An 18063-nucleotide genomic window follows, 5' to 3' on the forward strand; every position below is an offset into this window, starting at 1 on the left:
ACCTATCTATCTGTCTCTCTCTTTCTCTCTATCGCTCAGGAGTTTTATAGCAGAGCAGCAATCCTCCTCAATTAATTCACACAGCTGTCAGTGAGCTTAGAGGTCTCTCTCAACCTCTCCTGTGTTTTCTCTCCCATCTTTTCCTCTTCCATGGCATAGATTTTTTGGAATTTTCCTCAGCCTGACCCTTGGAGGCTTTAGGGCTTGATTAGTCAGATTTAGTGCACAGTCTATTGATCGCAGCCTCCAGGGCAATAACCAAATAGAAGCAGTGCAACAAGTCAATAGCACTGTTATTGCAGCAAACCAGTGGCCTGCTCTTCAATCAGTACTGCAGGGGAGAGTCATCATCGGTGTATTAGTGTCACTCATAACCATTGCAACCCCTCCGTCTGTCCCCGGGCTCTCTTTCTTCTCCTCTCGCTTTCTCCTGTATTTTACACCAGCCTTGGTGTGAGTTTCTTCTACACGTTTTGTAAGTGGAAGAGAAGGGCTTGCAATTTTAATGGAGTGGCATGGATTATTTAAAGTGACTAAAGCTACTGTTGTAGTGTCAAGTGAAAGGATGTCGGATGAGGTGGTGGTTTCTGAACATCTGCTAGAGGATCGTGTAGGAGATTCTCCACAGCATGAGGTGCTGTTAAACTGATCTGCCTGCTGAAGTAATGGACAGATAAGGTGTTTTTAGTTATTTTAGGGGTTTTAATTTCTTCTTTTTGTTATACAAAGATCATGTTAAAACTTTTAACCATGCCCTGGGATGCTCCTAAATAGCTCAGTGGTAGAGGATTGCATTAACGCCACAAAAGATCTCTATATATATAACTTTCATAAAAATGGTGCAAATGTAATTTTTAATAACATTGAAATTAACCTGATGCATGCTTTTAAAACAAGCTTTTTAAAGATATTTTTGAATTTCTCATCTTGCATAAACGTTTTTGTCACTGACCCATAAATATATATGTATATATATATATATATATATATATATATATATATATATATATATATATATATATATATATATATATATATATATATATATATATATATATATATATATATATATATATATATATATATATATATATATATATGTATATGTATATATAAATATATGTATATATATATATGTATATATATATATATGTATATATATATATATGTATATATATATATATGTATATATATATATATGTATATATATATATATATATATATATATATATATATATATATATGTATATATATATAGGCGAGAGATAACTCGCGAGCGTCTCTTCCACCTGTGGCATCTCGGTATATCCGCGCGTCTTCGCACCCACGATAGTCGAATAAATTGACGTCTTTGTTTATGTATATAGCTCTGTTTTCTAAATCATCTTTGAAATATGATGTAAAAATGTATGTAAAATCATATTACATTAAACTAGATGATTATATTTTATTCCCCATTTTTAATGAATATATTTTAATTTTTTTTTTTTAAATAGTTTTTTTTTCAAAGCTTTATTAGAGATAAAAAAAATACTAGTTACACCAATTGACACAGACCGGTTACACCACATTGACATTTTTGCAGTTTTCCCCGAAATATTCTTTCAAAATGAAATAAAACCAAAAATTTAAGACTTGGTCCTCAAAAAACAGAATGTATGCAAGTAATCTGCAAATTTGCAAATTAATTTTGAAATAATTTTAACCTTATTACATTTAAGTGAACCATGCGGTTCAACAAAAAAAAAAAATATATATATATATATATCAAATATTTAGAATCAAATCCTAGCAACCACACAGACATATCCTAGCTCCCAGCAAGCAATTTTACGTTTAAAAGATGTCTAAGCCATCAAAACTTTCTTGATTAGTAAGGAGTTGCTATAAATTATTAAAGTAAAGTTGAAAATTAATTGAACCCAGGGAACAAAAGTCTAATAAAAATAACCTTTAACTTTATAGCATAATATAATTTATATCAACTCCTCACTAGTCAGGCAATTGGAAATTAATTGTAATTTCAAATTGATAAAACTTTAAAAGTTAAGTGCAACAATGAATTTTTACAGTGTAGGCTTATTCAAGGCAAAATTTGGGCTGTCAGTGAAAATGTAGTAGATATCTAGCCATGGCCCACAAATAAGTGAAATCAAAGAAATACTGTAAATGGGCCTAATTGAAACCAGACACCGTGTAATCACTGTTGACTTTGGTTACATGATGGAGTATCATACATCTCGCAAGTTATTTTGGCAAAACGACATGTAACCAAATTCAAGTTAAATTTGGATAAACGTGGGTTACCCATAGCCGAACTGTATTGGGTTCATAGTTCATCTAGACCAGTGGTTCTCAAATTGGGGTCCGGGGGGGCCACAGGATGGTGCCAGGGGGAGTCCCAGTTTTATGACATTTTATAAAATACATTCATTTATCATGAATTCTGTGTAATTAAACCTAAAAAATAAGGCTACTAACCAACAGCACTACTTTGTATAACTTAATATGTTTTGTTTAATTGAAATGTTACATTTTAGAACAGTTTTTTGTCATAAATTTTCTTTTGGGGGGGCAGTGAAGGAATGCACCGTACACAAGGGGGGCCGCACGCGGAAAAAGTTTGAGAACCACTGATCTAGATTTCATGATGGCTATTGCTTGCTGGCCAAACAAATACTGTACCAATGCCTACACAGGAAACATAATAAGATTCTATTTCGAAACTTGTTTGAAATTTTTTTTATTATGTGCTTAAATTAGTTAAAAAAAATCCTCAAACACTCTACAACTATCTTTTCAGTGTCTCTGGGTGTTTGTCTGCCAACCTTGCATCGGCTTTAGCCAATGGTTTTGTTTCTCCTGTTATCATTTCTTTCCCATGTTCTCTCCATCAGTTCAACTTCATCCTTATCCAGTGAGATTTGCTTCAGGATGGAAGTGATAACACAACAACGGCTTCAAGGCTGAAGTTTGTGTTTGTTTGAATGTGAAGGTTTTGGAAAGGTCCATCATATCCCTCCACTCTCTAATTCAATCTTCTTTCTCACCTTCCCCATTTTAACAGCTAGTTCATTAACCACTATTGTGTTGTCATTCTGGTTGCCCTGCATGGAAATATGGTGTCATAGGGTTTGTTGTTGTTTTGTTTCTTTTTGAGATGCATCCTGGGCAGTAAGATGCACTTCTCCATGACTCCTCTAACACAGCGTGACAAGGACATCCGGAGCGTCGAGCTTATTAAGTGCTATTTTCTGAAAGCCTTTATTCTGTTTTTAAGAAGAACCACTCAAAAACATAACCTGCTCAGTGCCCACCCCCTACCATCTTCTGATTTTATTTACGTCCTTGTAAGTTTAACTCCATCTCTGGACGCATGTGTGATATGCCTGTATGACATGATTCAACATACATATTTCCTTTTAAAGAGACAGCGCACCAAACAATTCTTTCGTTGCATGTTTTTCCAAACCTGTGTGATTTTCTTTCCGCAAAAAGTGAGACAAAAAGTTAATGCTGCTCTTTTCCAGTGAATATTTTCCAGGTGTTGAAAAAGCTCCATAAGTAGCCCATATGACTTCATGTACTTTAGTTCAGTACTAGTGCAATGTGGGTCACAATATAATAGATTTATGGTATTGTTCCATAAGGTTAGCAGTTTTAAAACTTGACAGCCTCTTGTCACAATTCACTTTTATTGTTAGAAGAAGAGAACTGTAAAAAACCACAAGTAAATGATATCATCATTTACATTATTGGGTGAACTATCTCTTTTAATATAGATCTACACCACAAGTTCTTGTCAGATGATCGCTTGGTGAAACTGAAGCTCAAGGCTGAGAGACACATGTTTGAGTTTGCCTCATACTCTGTTTTTTTAGTACATACTTCCCATGCAAGTTTTAATCTCAACAGACCTTTCATTAATACAAAAATGTAAATAAAGCATACACAGAAAATAGATATCCATTTGGATAGGGTTAGGTTGATGGGGTGAATAGATGCACCTGAGGGAGTTTAGACTTATTTTGGCATCTGGCTAAACTAAACATTGTTGGCATGATGTTATGTAAAGTTGCTCAGCAACTTAAAAATCATCTTATTAACAGACATGGAGGGGCGTGCGTTGCTGTTGATTTCTCTTCATAACCAGATCGAATTGAGGAAACCCAACACTGGGATTTTACAGACTTTGGCCTCGGGTCAGCCCCGCCCAGCACAGTGTGTCCAAACATTAACCTTTCTTTCGTTTTCCTTTTACATTTCTCCTCCCTGTCCGTGAAACTCACCGTGCAACGCAGACGTCTGATTTACGAGTTCTAATGAGATTTCAATACTGAACAAACAATAAAAATTTATGTGCATCATAGTTTTGGAGGCCCATGGTTCCATGGCTTGTGTTACAGGTACGCCCTTTCAACAAGCCTCGTAATACAATCCACAGCTGCTTCCCTCGAGGAATGCTGCCACTTTTTTGTGTCGGAAATCTTAGCAGCGCGCCCGAATTGTGTGAAAGTAATTTATCTCTCTTTTATAAATGCCGTTGTGTTCTCGGTCAACCTGAAGCAATGCTGAGGGATTGTTTTACGCCATAAGAAAGTCTCAATATCCTGCTCTGCCTGGTAGGTCAAACATAGGATCTCAGGAGGGCCGGGACAGCGTCTTAGTTGGGCATCTTTTACTTTTGTTACTAGACAGGTCCTGATTGTTCACTATAGGAGAAATATCCTGTACAGAATGGTGTAGTTTAGGTGTTGCGATATGTCTCCAAGCGCAGATAAAGTCTACACCCTGTTAAGTCTTGTTTGCTTGTGGCTTGGTACATTGAACCTCACCCGTGCCATGTCCTCTGCTGAGTTCACGGAAAGGTTAGGTCCCATAAACCAAAAGAATAGCTACCAGCTTCATGCATCTGTCTCAGTCTCTAATTCTCTGTTATTTCAAACAGGCACACCTAACTTTTCTGTGAGAAGGCAGTAGAGATGTGGCAGCCAAGCAAGGGTTTCTGTTTTCATTGACGTTTCTAGTGCTGGGAAATCAGGATTAGTAGTGGTATGCTGACTGCTGCCTCGGCACATTTACCCATGACATGGACTCAGACATAATATTTGCTGTGTTCTTATTGGCTGCAGTGAGGCACAGACATGCCTTCTCTCAGAAAGAGAGACTTCCTTAGGTTCACTATAATCCTCTTACTTCCTTATGACATTGACACCCTTCTTCTAACCAAAAGAGACGAGTAAGATGATGCAAAAAGTAAATGGCAGATAGTAAATGATGAGTTTTCTGGAATAGTAGAAAGACATTTGGGGTAGTTTTTGTGCTGTAAAACAAAGCAAATAATATCTATTTGTACATTTATACAGTATTTGCATTCATGCATCTGACAGATGCGACTTGCAGTGCATTCAAGCTAATGCATTTTTTATCATTTCGTGTGATCATGGAATCAAACTCATAATCTATGTGTTGCTAGTGACCTACAGGAACAATGTATCTTACAGGAAGAAATGTTTTATTATTACTGAATGGACATCACTTGACATCGGACGACACTATGACATCACTACGACAGCTGCTTAAATCTCTCGCGGGCCAAATTTCATGAAGTGGTGCCAACAAAGCCCTTCTCATATTCCTTTTCTCAACCTCACTTTCTCTAATCCTCTTCCCAATTCTTTGCCTCAGGTAACACACCGCCCAAATGTCCGTTTGCTAGCCTTCCATTGCAACTCAAGACTTGTATAGTAACATCAATCTGATTTTACACAACATCCAAAAATAAAGGCACCTGTATGTCCAATATATAGTATTTAGATTTAATGTGTTTTCTGATGAAAGTCTATAATTATAATATTATGCTCTATCCGCTAGTTTAGTTATGATGTTATGCTGCGTTCAGCCCAGCCGTGGTAGAGGCGTCAAGTGCGAGTGATTTCAATGTTAATGTGAAGATGCGTTGACGCGCGTTTGGAGGTCTCGCGCCACAAATGAGGCGCTTAGCGCTGCGCGGTAGACGCACAAATTGCTCGAATTGAGTGTTGCCGCGGGAAACGCGCAAGTTGAAAAATTTTAACTTCGGCTGAAAAATGCGCAGCGTTAACCAATCAGGAGCTTGCTTTAGTAAGTGACGTGATTACAGAAACGAGCAGTCACAGAAGCCCCTCCCATGACGTGAATTTCCGCGTGAATGTCTTGATGACTTGAATTTATGCACGGCTTTCACGCGCGAATGTGGCGAGTAAACTCAAAATGTTAAAGCGGCAAACTGGACATGGTACACGCGAATTTGACGCCTCAAACGTGGCTGGTGTGAGCCCACAGTAAGGAATACCATTTCCAGCTCCAAGCCACCACATTTAAATGATTTTATGAGCACTATTTATTCATAGCACACATTTAAGCGAAAATTCTGTAAATTCTGTCTCAGGCTCCCAGAATCAAAGACAGCAATATTATTCATAAAAAAAATCCACATCCATAAATCCATGTCTGGTCATCTTGGATTTTGTTATGGAGATAAAAATTAGGATTGGGTGTTGTCAGTAGTTTTTTAATTGTGATATGTAAGGGATAATGTAGAGGCAGCCGGTAGTTATTGGGAAATAAGCCCCGACAGTGTGATCAGGACCCGACGCGAAGCGGAGGGTCTTGTATCACACTGAAGGGGCTTATTTCCCAATAACTACCGGCTGCCTCTACATTATCCCGCTTATTACACGGCTACTTGCCACATAAGGAAAAAAAACTGGACATGAATATGAATTTGAAACATTTTATTGGCATATTGGTTTTATATTAACATTTTTATCCTTCCGCGAAACTTTGCACAGATGCATAAAATGATCGTAATACCTTATTAAGATCCTCTGCTTCATACTTGTCTGTCTCCATTTTTTCTCTTTTAGCCAGTCTTTGAGAAGTTTTAATGCCCATTCTGTATTTTTTTGTGTGTTGGCTTCGTAGCTGTCATGCTCTATTTTGTCAAGTTCAGTCTCAGTAAGCTTTCTGTGTCTTGTCCTGGTTGTCGAGTGTTTGTCACAAGATGGCGCCAAACAGACAGTAATCTTTATTGATCTTTATTGGTGCGGAGCGATTTTACTCGTGCAAGTAGTCCGGCTATGCGTTATTATTTTGGAGCGGTTATTATTTGAAAAGAACGAACCTGCAAATGTCTCAACTGACCAATCAGAATCAAGCATTCCAGAGAGCCGTGTAATAAGAGTGTATTATAGCCGTGATTTTTTGTTATTTCTCTATGACATCTGTGAGCGGTTGGACCCGGAAGCAGCACATGACGTCAGAATTAACAACCGGATATTCTATAAAACACTAAACTTTTAGTCATAGTGAAAAATCTTCCTACTTCTTTTTTTTCTACATCTCCTCTACTGTTTTTTTTTTTACAGTTTTTTTCTTCATCTCCTCTTTCCTTCCCTCCCTCTTTCCTCCTGTAGGGGTCTAAAATCCCAGTGTAGGATTCTAGTCAGATTGTTAGCCGGGCAATAAAAAATACATGAGTGTGTTGCGTAGAAGTGTTCGCAGTGTGTGTGTAGCTCATAAAGACGGTTTCCCGACACACACAGGCTGCTCCAAATGTGCAAGAGCTCATTTGTCTTTTACAGTTAGCGCGCTACGAGCTGAACGGGGCCGTGTGATTTGCCCGTCTCAGCCTGTGTGTATGCGTACAATATTCATGGCCACGTGTTGCTGCTCTCTCGTCTGCAATTCCCTTTATAACCTTTTACACTCGTCTTAGTTTGTTGATCCGTGTTAAGAAGCGGAGTTATCCCAGAGTGGGTTTGCGCAGGCGGCGTGTCATTCGGATGACAGACAGAAAGAGTGAAATCATTATGAGCCATAACAGGATTCACAGTCAGACTGCTAGAAACGTTGAGGATATGTGCTATCTAAAGTTCACTTGATAGTCTACAGAGATCTGAATGTCTGTTTGTGACGGGACAGTCACCTCTCAGAGATTGGAATAGCTCCAGATGATAAGTGTTACTGTAGCAAGCTCCGCCACCCCATAATCACACTAATAAAACCCTATTTAACTGCTTCATTATACACAACTGCCCTGTTAAAGCACAACCAGGCCGTGTACGGGTGTGTGTGTGTGTGTGTGTGTGTGTGTGTGTGTGTGTGTGTGTGTGTGTGTGTGTGTGTGTGTGTGTGTGTGTGTGTGTGTGTGTGTGTGTGTGTGTGTGTTTCTGAATACACTGGAAGGAAAAGTACTGTTTCTCTTTTGGGAATTACACAGTGCTGGGGACTTTTTAAGTCAATTACATGCAATTAAAGGCAATTTTTTTACCCCTGGCATTCTTGTGTGCGTTTAATTTAGCCATAAAAGTCTTGCAAAGTCTCTACTGCTCATGCTGATCCAGCGTACTGTACATTTTATGCATTATGCATTTTGTCCCAGTGACTTATATTGCATTTAAGCTACAGTATAAATTTTTGAGGGGTTGTTCAGTACTGTAGCAGTTAGGTTTTGTGTGTTTGTATGATGTCATGCACCACAAAAAGATTTGAGGACTTTAGTTTTAGGGACTTTAGTTACCTACTTATTTTTTATTATAATTTTATTTAATATCACAGACTGAAATATGAAAGTTATGGAGTCACCAAAAACCATTTACATGCACAAAATGGGATATCTATCAAAAGTCAGCTTAGTATGGAAACTTGTTTACATGCATTTATATGCAAATAAACCGGCTATGCAGAAAACAGCATTTATACAGTATTTGGGGATTTATCAGGTTTCTCGCAGGCAGTGACATCTTCTCATATTTCACCTAGTTATTCAAAAAGCAGGAAATCTGTGAAAGTTATCCTCTTGTATTTCTTTTCATGTTCCTGTAAAAGTTTTTAATTTACCAGTTTCTTCATCAACTGCATAAGTTGAAAGCAGACTTTAATTTGCTGCTTTACGTTTCATCACAACTGCAAGAAAACTGGTTAACGCAAAATCTGGGTATTTGGCAGAAATCAGCCTGCGCCGATCGGATTAAGCTTAAGTCATTTATGACCTTTCCCAGATAAAAGAAAACAGGGTTACACTTTACAATAAGGTTGTATTAGTATATGCATTAACTAACATGAACAAACAATTAACAATATAGTTTTTCAACAAGTTTTGTTAATGTTAGTTAAGGTCAGTACAGTTATTCGTGTTAGTTCATGTTGCATTAATTAATGTTAACAGTTACAATGCTTGATTTAATAAATGTGTTAGTAAAGGCATTGAAACATGAACTAAGATTAATAAATGCTGTAGAAATATGGTTAATTGTTAGTTCATGTTATCTAATGCATTAACTAATTGTTAACAAATACAAACTAATTGTTAAGTGTTACAGAAAACCATTTTACACATTTACATAACCATTATAAATGATCAGTCTTTTTAGACATACAAGTACACTGTAAAAAGTTAAATCATCCTAAAGGAAAACACCACCGTTTTTCAATATTGTACAATGTTCTTACCTCAACTTAGACTAATTAATACATCCCTATCTTTTTTCAATGCGTGCACCTAATCTTTGTTCAGCACTTCGTGAATGTGTTAGCATTTAGCCTAGCCCCATTCCTTAGGATCCAAACAGGGATGAATTTAGAAACCACCAAATACCTCCAGTTTTCCCTATTTTAAGACTGTTACATGAGTAGTTACACAAGTGAGTATGGGCGCACAAAATAAAATGTGGCGATTTTTTTAAGCTGATACAAAATGAGAACTATATTATATGGCTGAAGAGCACTTAGTTGGCAGCACTTTGACCTTGGCGCGCAGTAACATCATCACTCCTGACTACTCCCCCTCTCGCTCAAACTTCTGTAAATATTACTGCCCCCCAGGTCAAAGTGCTGCACATTTTATTTTGTGCGCCCATACTTACTTGTGTAACTACTCATGTAACAGTCTTTAAATAGGAAAACATGGAAGTGTTTGGTGGCTTCTAAATTCATCCCTGTTTGGATCCTAAGGAATGAATGGGGCTAGGCTAAATGCTAAAATATTCACAACATGCTGTACCAAGATTAAATGGACGCATTAAAAAAGATAGGGATGTATTAATTAGTCTAAATTGAGGTAACAACAGAGGAAAATATTGAAAAACGGTGGTGTTTTCCTTTAAAAAAAATACTTAAAATATATGTTGTTTCAACTTATATGTTTAAGTGAAAAAATAAAAACTTTTTTAGTTCTTAATTAAAATAATTAAGTTGATCCAACTTTTCACAGTTTAATGTGCAAGACTGCATGTAAACCCAATTATTAACAAAAAATGTTATTTTGTAATTATCTTATATGTACATTTTAGTGCAGTCTGTTTTAACAACACTGATGGTTAGATTTAGTGGACGAACTTTATTATTTTTCACAAATAATAATTTTTTGTACGATTTACCTCATACAAATGCATACAAAATAGTTACCTTGTAAAACGTTATGATTTTCTGTGAGATCAGACTGGCACTGTTCATTGACAAATCAGCTGTAGACCATGAGCGCATTACCGTCACTGTTAGCTCATAGCTCCATACCAGTTTCCTGCTAATGCTGCTCGCTACATCACTCAAAAAGAAACTACAAAAGAGCACTATTGCCTGTCTTCATTACATCTAAAGCTTTGAGCTATTGACAGGTAAGGGGGTTTAAAGGCCGCTTTGACACATACGGTACAGTATGGAAGCCGAGAAGCCCTGCTAAAACATTTATCTTTGTTAGTGTGTGATCACACACTCGAACACAGGATCAGTTCCACATCCCTCCCTCCCTCCACACATACATATACACACAGAGAGCATCATGTCCATCAGTCAGACTATTAGTGAACACATTGATCCTCCTGACACTCCTCCCACTTTCACTTGCCCCTTTCTTCTCTCTGTCTCTCTCTCTCTCGCTCTCTCTCTCTCGCTCTCTCAGTGCAGTACAGTACCTGCTTGAAAGATCAGTCTCAGACTGCCATTGATTCTTATTTTATTGTCTTGCAATATAAAAGACGCAAAGACAGAAAAATAAAAAATGGAATGTCAATTGAGTGATATTATAAAGGATAGAAAAAGGGTATTGTGAATTCTCAGTCGGTCTTTGTGGTTTGCTTTTGTGTGCATTGAAAAGGTGGTTGCTTGGGAGTGTGCATTTATGGATTGTGAAACATGTGTAGTTATATTTACATTACATATGCATTTGGCAGATGTTTTTATCCAAAGCAACTTACAGGTATACATTTTATCAGTATTTATTTATCAGAATTTATTTACTTACTTGTTTAGTTATGTTGTATACTTAACTATATGTATATTAATATATTTATGCATTTGGCAGACGCTTTATCCAAAGCGACTTATTACTAGGTATACATTATAGGTTTTAACAGTATGTGTGTTCCCTGGGTTTGAACCCATGACCTTTTGCACTGCAAACACAATGCTTTACCACTGAGCTACACAGTGTACAATTTGTGTGTAGACAAGTTGTATGTATTTATGTGTGTGTGTGTTTTGTGGATTTGTGTTGTTTGGAAAGGTTGCTGGAGGGATGTTATTGTGCATTTATTAGTGTACATGTGTGTGTGGTTCCTGAGGAGGTGTTGGGGGGGTGTTAGAGCGGGATAAGCTTCCCTCACACACCCCTGTGTAGAGGTGTACCACTGCCCTCATTAGTGCCACTAATAAGGGCAACGGAGTGTGGGAGAGGAAAAAATCCGGGAAAGAAGAGGAAAAAGGTTTTAAATTTTAATAACGTGGGTACGATTTTGTAAATCTTTCCTGACAGAAAACTCCTCATTATTTTCATCTGTCTATGGTCTTCTCTACCTCCTCCACTGATAAATGGGCTTTTCCTAGCTTGAACTCTTTTTCTTATACACGCTCGCAGTCTTTTGCTCATTGGCGTTCTTGGGCTTTTGAGGTTAGGCTTATGTTTTTAACCCAATTGACTCAGTTTAATATTGTCTGCTGAGTTATTTTGGCAAGGCCTGCACGTTTCTCGGCCTGTGTGCTTTATAGTGAAAAGTTGAGAAGAAAGAAAGAAAGAGAGAGAGGAAAAAAGATCATGTTAAAGAAAGAGGCAGAGATGAGGTTTACCCTGAGCCGTGAGCTGTGACAACATGAACAGGTTTCCTCCAGCGCTGTCATGTGTTTGACAGAGAGGATGGATGTGGGGTGATGGGTCCTGCTCTGGTTTGTCTGGACATGGTTTCGTATAGGACAAGCGGCAGATACAACCATTCTTCTGCCTTTTTCTCTTCTTCTTTTATATAAAATAGTAGGTGAAAAATGTATCTAATACTCATTTTTGACCAATAAAGCGCTGGAACAGGTGGCCTATCTTGTCCCTTTTCATGTTTCCGTAGACAAAAAGGCAGTTCAATTTTTTCCAAAAATGGCCCCAGGTTCCAATTATAAATTACAAACTTTTATTTAAGACAATTTTTTCTTTTTTAATATGATGTCATATTTGTTAAAAATACTTATTCAGTGATCTTCTCAAGACTTTCACATTCTTAAAAAACGTCCCAAAAATGGTCTCTGTCAATCTAAAAGGATCACTGTGTCGTACACGGCACACCCCCTCCCTTGCACATGAGGCTGCATAAACGTCATTGTAACTTTGAAGCATTAAATCTTCAAAATATACAGTCATACGGCACATCGTTTGAAAGCTTAGACTCTCTGGATTCCATTAAGCGCACAGACAAAGCATAATAGTATTTATAGCAGTCATAAAACTGTAATCTAGTTGTTAGTTACCTAAATCGGGCGGCACCAATTTTTTAGGATATTTACTTACCTTCAAAATCTTCCCTTTATCCGCTCGGTGAAATTGTCCAAAACACATTGTTCGTAAATGGAATATCCAAGCCTTTTAATCCAAAATGATTTGTTCGCCTCACAATTTTGACGTTTCTGAACGAATTACGATATATATATACTGTATACAATTAGTTCACTACCGGACATTAGTTCAAATCTCACTTTTCATTCATGATTTATAATGATATATATTCGGATGTCACATTTATTGTGTTAACGTCTGAGGAACAAATACGCACCCTTGTGGAATTCCAGCTGTTCCATAAGAGGTTAAAGGACAACACCACCGTTTTTCAATATATTACTGTTTTCTTTTCTCAACTTAGACAAATTAATACATCCCTATATTTTTTCAATGCGTACACTTAATCTTTGTACAGCGTGTCGTGAATGTGTTAGCATTTAGCCTAGCCCCATTAATCCCTTATGCTGCGTTCACACCAGCCACGGTAGAGGCGTCAAGTGCGAGTGATTTCAATGTGAAGACGTGTTGACGCGCGTCTGGAGGTCTCGCTGCGCGAATGAGGCGTTTAGCGCGGCGCGGTAGACGCGATTCCGCCTCATTCGCGCATCTAGTTCGCGCAAATTGAGCATTGCAGCAGGAAACGTGCAAGTTGAAATTTTTTTGCTTTGGCGGGAAAACGCGCCGTGTTAACCAATCAGGAGCTTGCTCTAGTAGTGACGTGATTACAGGAAGCGAGCGGAGTCGCAGGAGCCCCTCCCTAGAATTTTAAACGCGGCTTTCACGCGTGAAGGAAGCGAGTAAACTTAAAATGTTCAAGCAGTAAACTAGACGCGGTAGACGCGAATTTGACCCCTTAAACGCGGCTGGTGTGAACCCACAGTTAGGATCCAAACAGGGATGAATTTAGAAGCCACCAAACAAAAAACTATTGAAAAATAATATTATGGAAGTGAATGGTGCCCCAGATCTGACTGGTTATTAACATCCTTCAAAATATATTTTGGTTCTACAAACATGTTCCTTAAATTATAACAAGCCTGTGTGAAAATATTTATACAATTTTCATTATCTTTTTCAAAAGCCATCTTTGCCAAGGCTGGTGTTGTTGAACCAGGCATTTAAAGTGGTGGAAAGATGGCTGATCTGTGTGTTGGGCCACTCCATCTTTCTCTCTGCCTGGGGCATCTCCTCCCACCTTCAAGGGCCTGTCAGTACAGCCTCACCAAAGGCGGATTAATCTACATTACTACTAACAGCTCGGCCTGACCCCCAAACCACTCACATCCACATCTTCTTTGACTTCTCAAACACTTGGAGTCAAAAATCTGCAGAACAACAGTTGGTCAAAATCAGTTTAGTAATCTAAAACGTATTTTTTAATATGAAGTACATAACTTATGTGTGCATATATCAACTGTTTTATTCATTTTATAATCATGATGAACAATGGAACCACAAACCATCTTTGCCAGTTGTAAGTCACTCAGTTGATTCCTCCTATTGATGGGTTAACAGGAAGATCCATAAAGGTTGCATGATCTTGACATAGTTATTTGATCTCAATAGCGAATTCCTGTCACAGCCCACATCAGCCAAACAATCCTGTAACATACACTCTTTATAAAAACCCAACAATTCCGATTCGTCCCTCTCCCACGGCTATTTCCTGTCCCTTCGGGCACCAGCACATCTCTAAACATCATGAACAGTCCATCCTCTTGCTTAGAGTTTGTTTATGAGTATGTATGTGTGTGTGTACCCAGTGTAAATAATGAATGTTACTTAAAGAGACATGTGGGAGATCTGGCCTTGCTAAACATGCTCTGATTAATGTCCTCTGCCAAGCATTCACTCCCAATTATGAATTATGCCGGCCCGCCGTCCAATCAGAGCGAGCCTGTCGTCAGCATCGTGGATGAAGTCTTTATGTGATCCTAAAAGCACTTTGATGGTTTATCTTAACAAAACAAACATTTACGTCTCGATACTCATGCAAACTCCACACTCGATTGCTGTAGGCTGGATGGTGCATGCATGCATGTCCCTGTTTGTATTGTTTCGCTTTCCATAATAGGTGTGTTTGAGTTGGACGGGGCAGTACAGAGTCCTGCTCGACTGCAGTGGTGATGAATGGACGTGTGCGAGTTATTCATCTCCTGCTTATAGGAGTGGACAGTGGTCCTGCTCTCTTCACATGTCAGCACATGGGATAATTCTGTCATTTGTCAGAAATGACGTAGGGGGCACAAGCCCACCCGAGAGATCATCCCGGGGTCTCACCCGTACAAGACCCGCTTTTACCCTCACTGCACTCGTACGCACACCCACTTTGACTTGAGTTAGTTTCTTTTTCTTAGTTCAGAACTGCACTTTGAATGTATTATGCATCTCTTTTTCTTAGCCGAGAGCAAATTTTGAGTTTCCAATATATTTAAAGGAATAGTTTACCTAAATCAATAATTTATTGACCCTCATGTTGTTCACCAAAACACACAGCTGATTGTAACCACTGACTTCCATAGTAGGAAAACAAATATTATAAAAGTATTGTGATAAACGATAAAGAAGATATTTTGATAAATGATGGTAAGCACACAGTCGCCTGTACCCAGTGAATTCCATTTTATTAGTTTTTCCTACTATGGAAATCAATGGTTACCATCAGGTGTGTGCTTACCATCATTTATTAAAATATCATCTTTTGTGTTCATCAGAAAAAATAAATTTATACAGGTTTTGAACAACATGAGGATGAGAAATTTATGACAGAATTTTAATTTGGGTTTTCAAGTTTGGGTGTGTAGCACTTTTAATTTTGTGTAAGCCAAGCTGCGATTCTCCTTGTGATTTTTTTTGTGGCTTGGTTATAGGAAAAGAGTTTTATGAAGAATTCCAGCAGTAAATATGTGAAATTTATTAGCTGGAGGAATGCCACAAGCCATACTTTTTACTTTATAGAGAATAAAGAAACGCTCCAAGCATGTCTAAAGACAGATTGTGGCGAAACAGGCGAAGTTGTCACATGGTGCAACATGTTTTGGACACTGGTGTGTGTTTTAAAACGAATGTAAAATGTGTTTTATTAGGTTAAGTCAAAATTCTTACGAAAACCTACCTCAAGTAATTTTTTGTCTATTTTTGATTTTCTACATAAAATTATCCTAAGAACATTTTGTGAAATTATAACCTCTATCATTCATATAGACTAAGTGATGTTAAAGGGACACTGCACTTTTTTGAAAATAGGCTAATTTTCCAGTTCGCCTAGTGTTAAACATTTGATTTTTACAGTTTTGAAATCCATTCAGCTGATCTCTGGGTCTGGCAGTACCACTTTTAGCATAGCTTAGCATAATCCATTGAATCTGATTAGACCATTAGCATAGCGCTCAAAAATAACCAAAGAGTTTTGATATGTTTCCTATTTTAAACTTGACTCTTCTGTAGTAACATTGTGTACTAAGACCGACGGAAAATTAAAAGTTGCGATTTTTTTTTCTAGGCAGATATGGCCCCTTGGTAACTTTCAATAGCAGGGGACTATTTTCGGGAACTGCGTAATATCATTGCGCCTGCTGCAGCCATGTTGCAGCAGCAAAGTCCTTGATTATTACGCCAGAATGAGAGTGTAGTTCCTAGCCATATCTGCCGAGAAAATCGCATCTTTTCATTTTACGTCAGTCCTAGTACACAATGTAACTACACAAGACTAAGTTTTAAATAGGAAAAATATCGAAACTCTTCGGTTATTTTTTAAAGCGATGCTAATGGTCTAATTAGATTCAATGGATTATGCTAAGCTATGCTAAAAGTGGTAGCACCAGACCCCGGAGATCGGCTAAATGGATTCCAAAACGGTAAAAATTAAATGTTTAACTGGAAAATGAGCCTATTTTTAAAAAAGGTGGAGTGTCCCTTTAAAGATTGAAATTAGTATCTGAAATCAAACTTTGACGCTCCGAACCTCAGAATTAGATTGATACTTCAGCCTGGATTTCACAGACAGGGTCACATAATGTGCATGAGAAACAAGTATATTATGTCATGTGCAATTTGTAAGCATGTGTTTTTTACTATTAAATTAATTAACATCCTTAATAGAACCTAACATGAAATCTCTTCTTTCTCCTCAGGATCATTCAGAATCGGATCCTGGTCTTCATCCTGGGGGCCATCATCCTCCTCACCATCGTCTTGGCCATCTATTTCAATTTGCGAGGGCACTGATCTCCACCGACTGGCCCCATACGAGCGTGTGTGAGTGTGTACGAGAGGGTGTGTAAGATTAATAGTGACAAAAGCGTTGGGCTGGAGTAATTAGGACAAATTGTTCACATGAATCATTCCTGGTGGGTTGTGACAGGAGGCCTCTCCTCTCTGCTCTCTCCGAGCGGAGCGGAGCGGCCCTTGTATTTATACAGCGGCTATTACTTTTAAAACCCTTTGTGGGATCTCCACGTGACTCTGACCCGTGCGGACTACAGGACCATGATGGAAGGATGACAAGCACAGATGGATGAAGAACAAGATCAAGAACATCAATTCATGTCATTCTGTTTTAATGTATTGTTTTGATTTGTTGGTAAGCCAATGTAGACTAGTAAAATCCCATCTATCAGGTGTGTGTGTGTACGTGTGTGACGTACCCCGTTGCAGTACGGCTTAACACACAGTGCAAAATCACACAGCCCAAAGGTCACACTCCCATCTCGGTCCCCCTTCATCCAGGATTAGTAGCTTCTCACGCTGTTCCTCTAAGGTCAGTAAAGACCTCGCATGTGTTTAGTTAAACAAGCACGATCGCTTTGAACAAGGTATCACCCGTGTCCACTTTTACCTTTACTAATCAGATCTGACAGCATGGTAGTGTGTGTAGTCAACTGTACTAATATAAAATGTTTTCTGTATTTATTTGTCTCGTTTCAGATTTGATTATACTGTATTTTTCTGTATCGTTTCTTTCAATTGATCTTCATTTTAGCCGTTGGTGTATGACATTAAAAATATATCATGTCTTTACTGTAACAATGCAAATGGGCTTCATTATTCCTATAGGGGGACCAAATATAGGCAAGCATCAGTATGGAAATATGCGAAATTGACAGTTTGCTCCAGGCTTTCACCTGCTCTTTGGGTATTAGTGTAGTCTTTGGTGAAGATGACCGTGTACTAATAATGTAGTTATTTCTCATGTTAGTTTGTGCAAATTTATGTTTGCATCTTTTAACAGTCCAGCTCAGAGCCAAAACCTAGTGGGCTATTCT

General features: G+C 38.0%; 1 protein-coding gene across 4 annotated transcripts in view; it reads left to right on the forward strand.

Annotated features, from left to right (window-relative positions):
- Positions 1 to 17827, forward strand: part of vti1a (vesicle transport through interaction with t-SNAREs 1A) — a 159527-nt gene extending 141700 nt beyond the window's left edge. For all 4 annotated transcript variants that reach the window (XM_065262955.2, XM_065262957.2, XM_065262953.2 and 1 more), the window contains one exon: positions 16933 to 17827. Coding sequence is in view for 2 of the 4 variants with exons in the window: in XM_065262953.2 (XP_065119025.1) it covers positions 16933 to 17026 (94 nt within the window). In the remaining 2 variants the exon portion in view is untranslated. The remainder of the gene's footprint in view (positions 1 to 16932) is intronic.
- Positions 17828 to 18063: the final 236 nt, after the last annotated feature.

This window comes from Paramisgurnus dabryanus, chromosome 1 (assembly GCF_030506205.2).
Source record: "Paramisgurnus dabryanus chromosome 1, PD_genome_1.1, whole genome shotgun sequence".
Lineage (NCBI taxonomy): Eukaryota > Metazoa > Chordata > Actinopteri > Cypriniformes > Cobitidae > Paramisgurnus > Paramisgurnus dabryanus.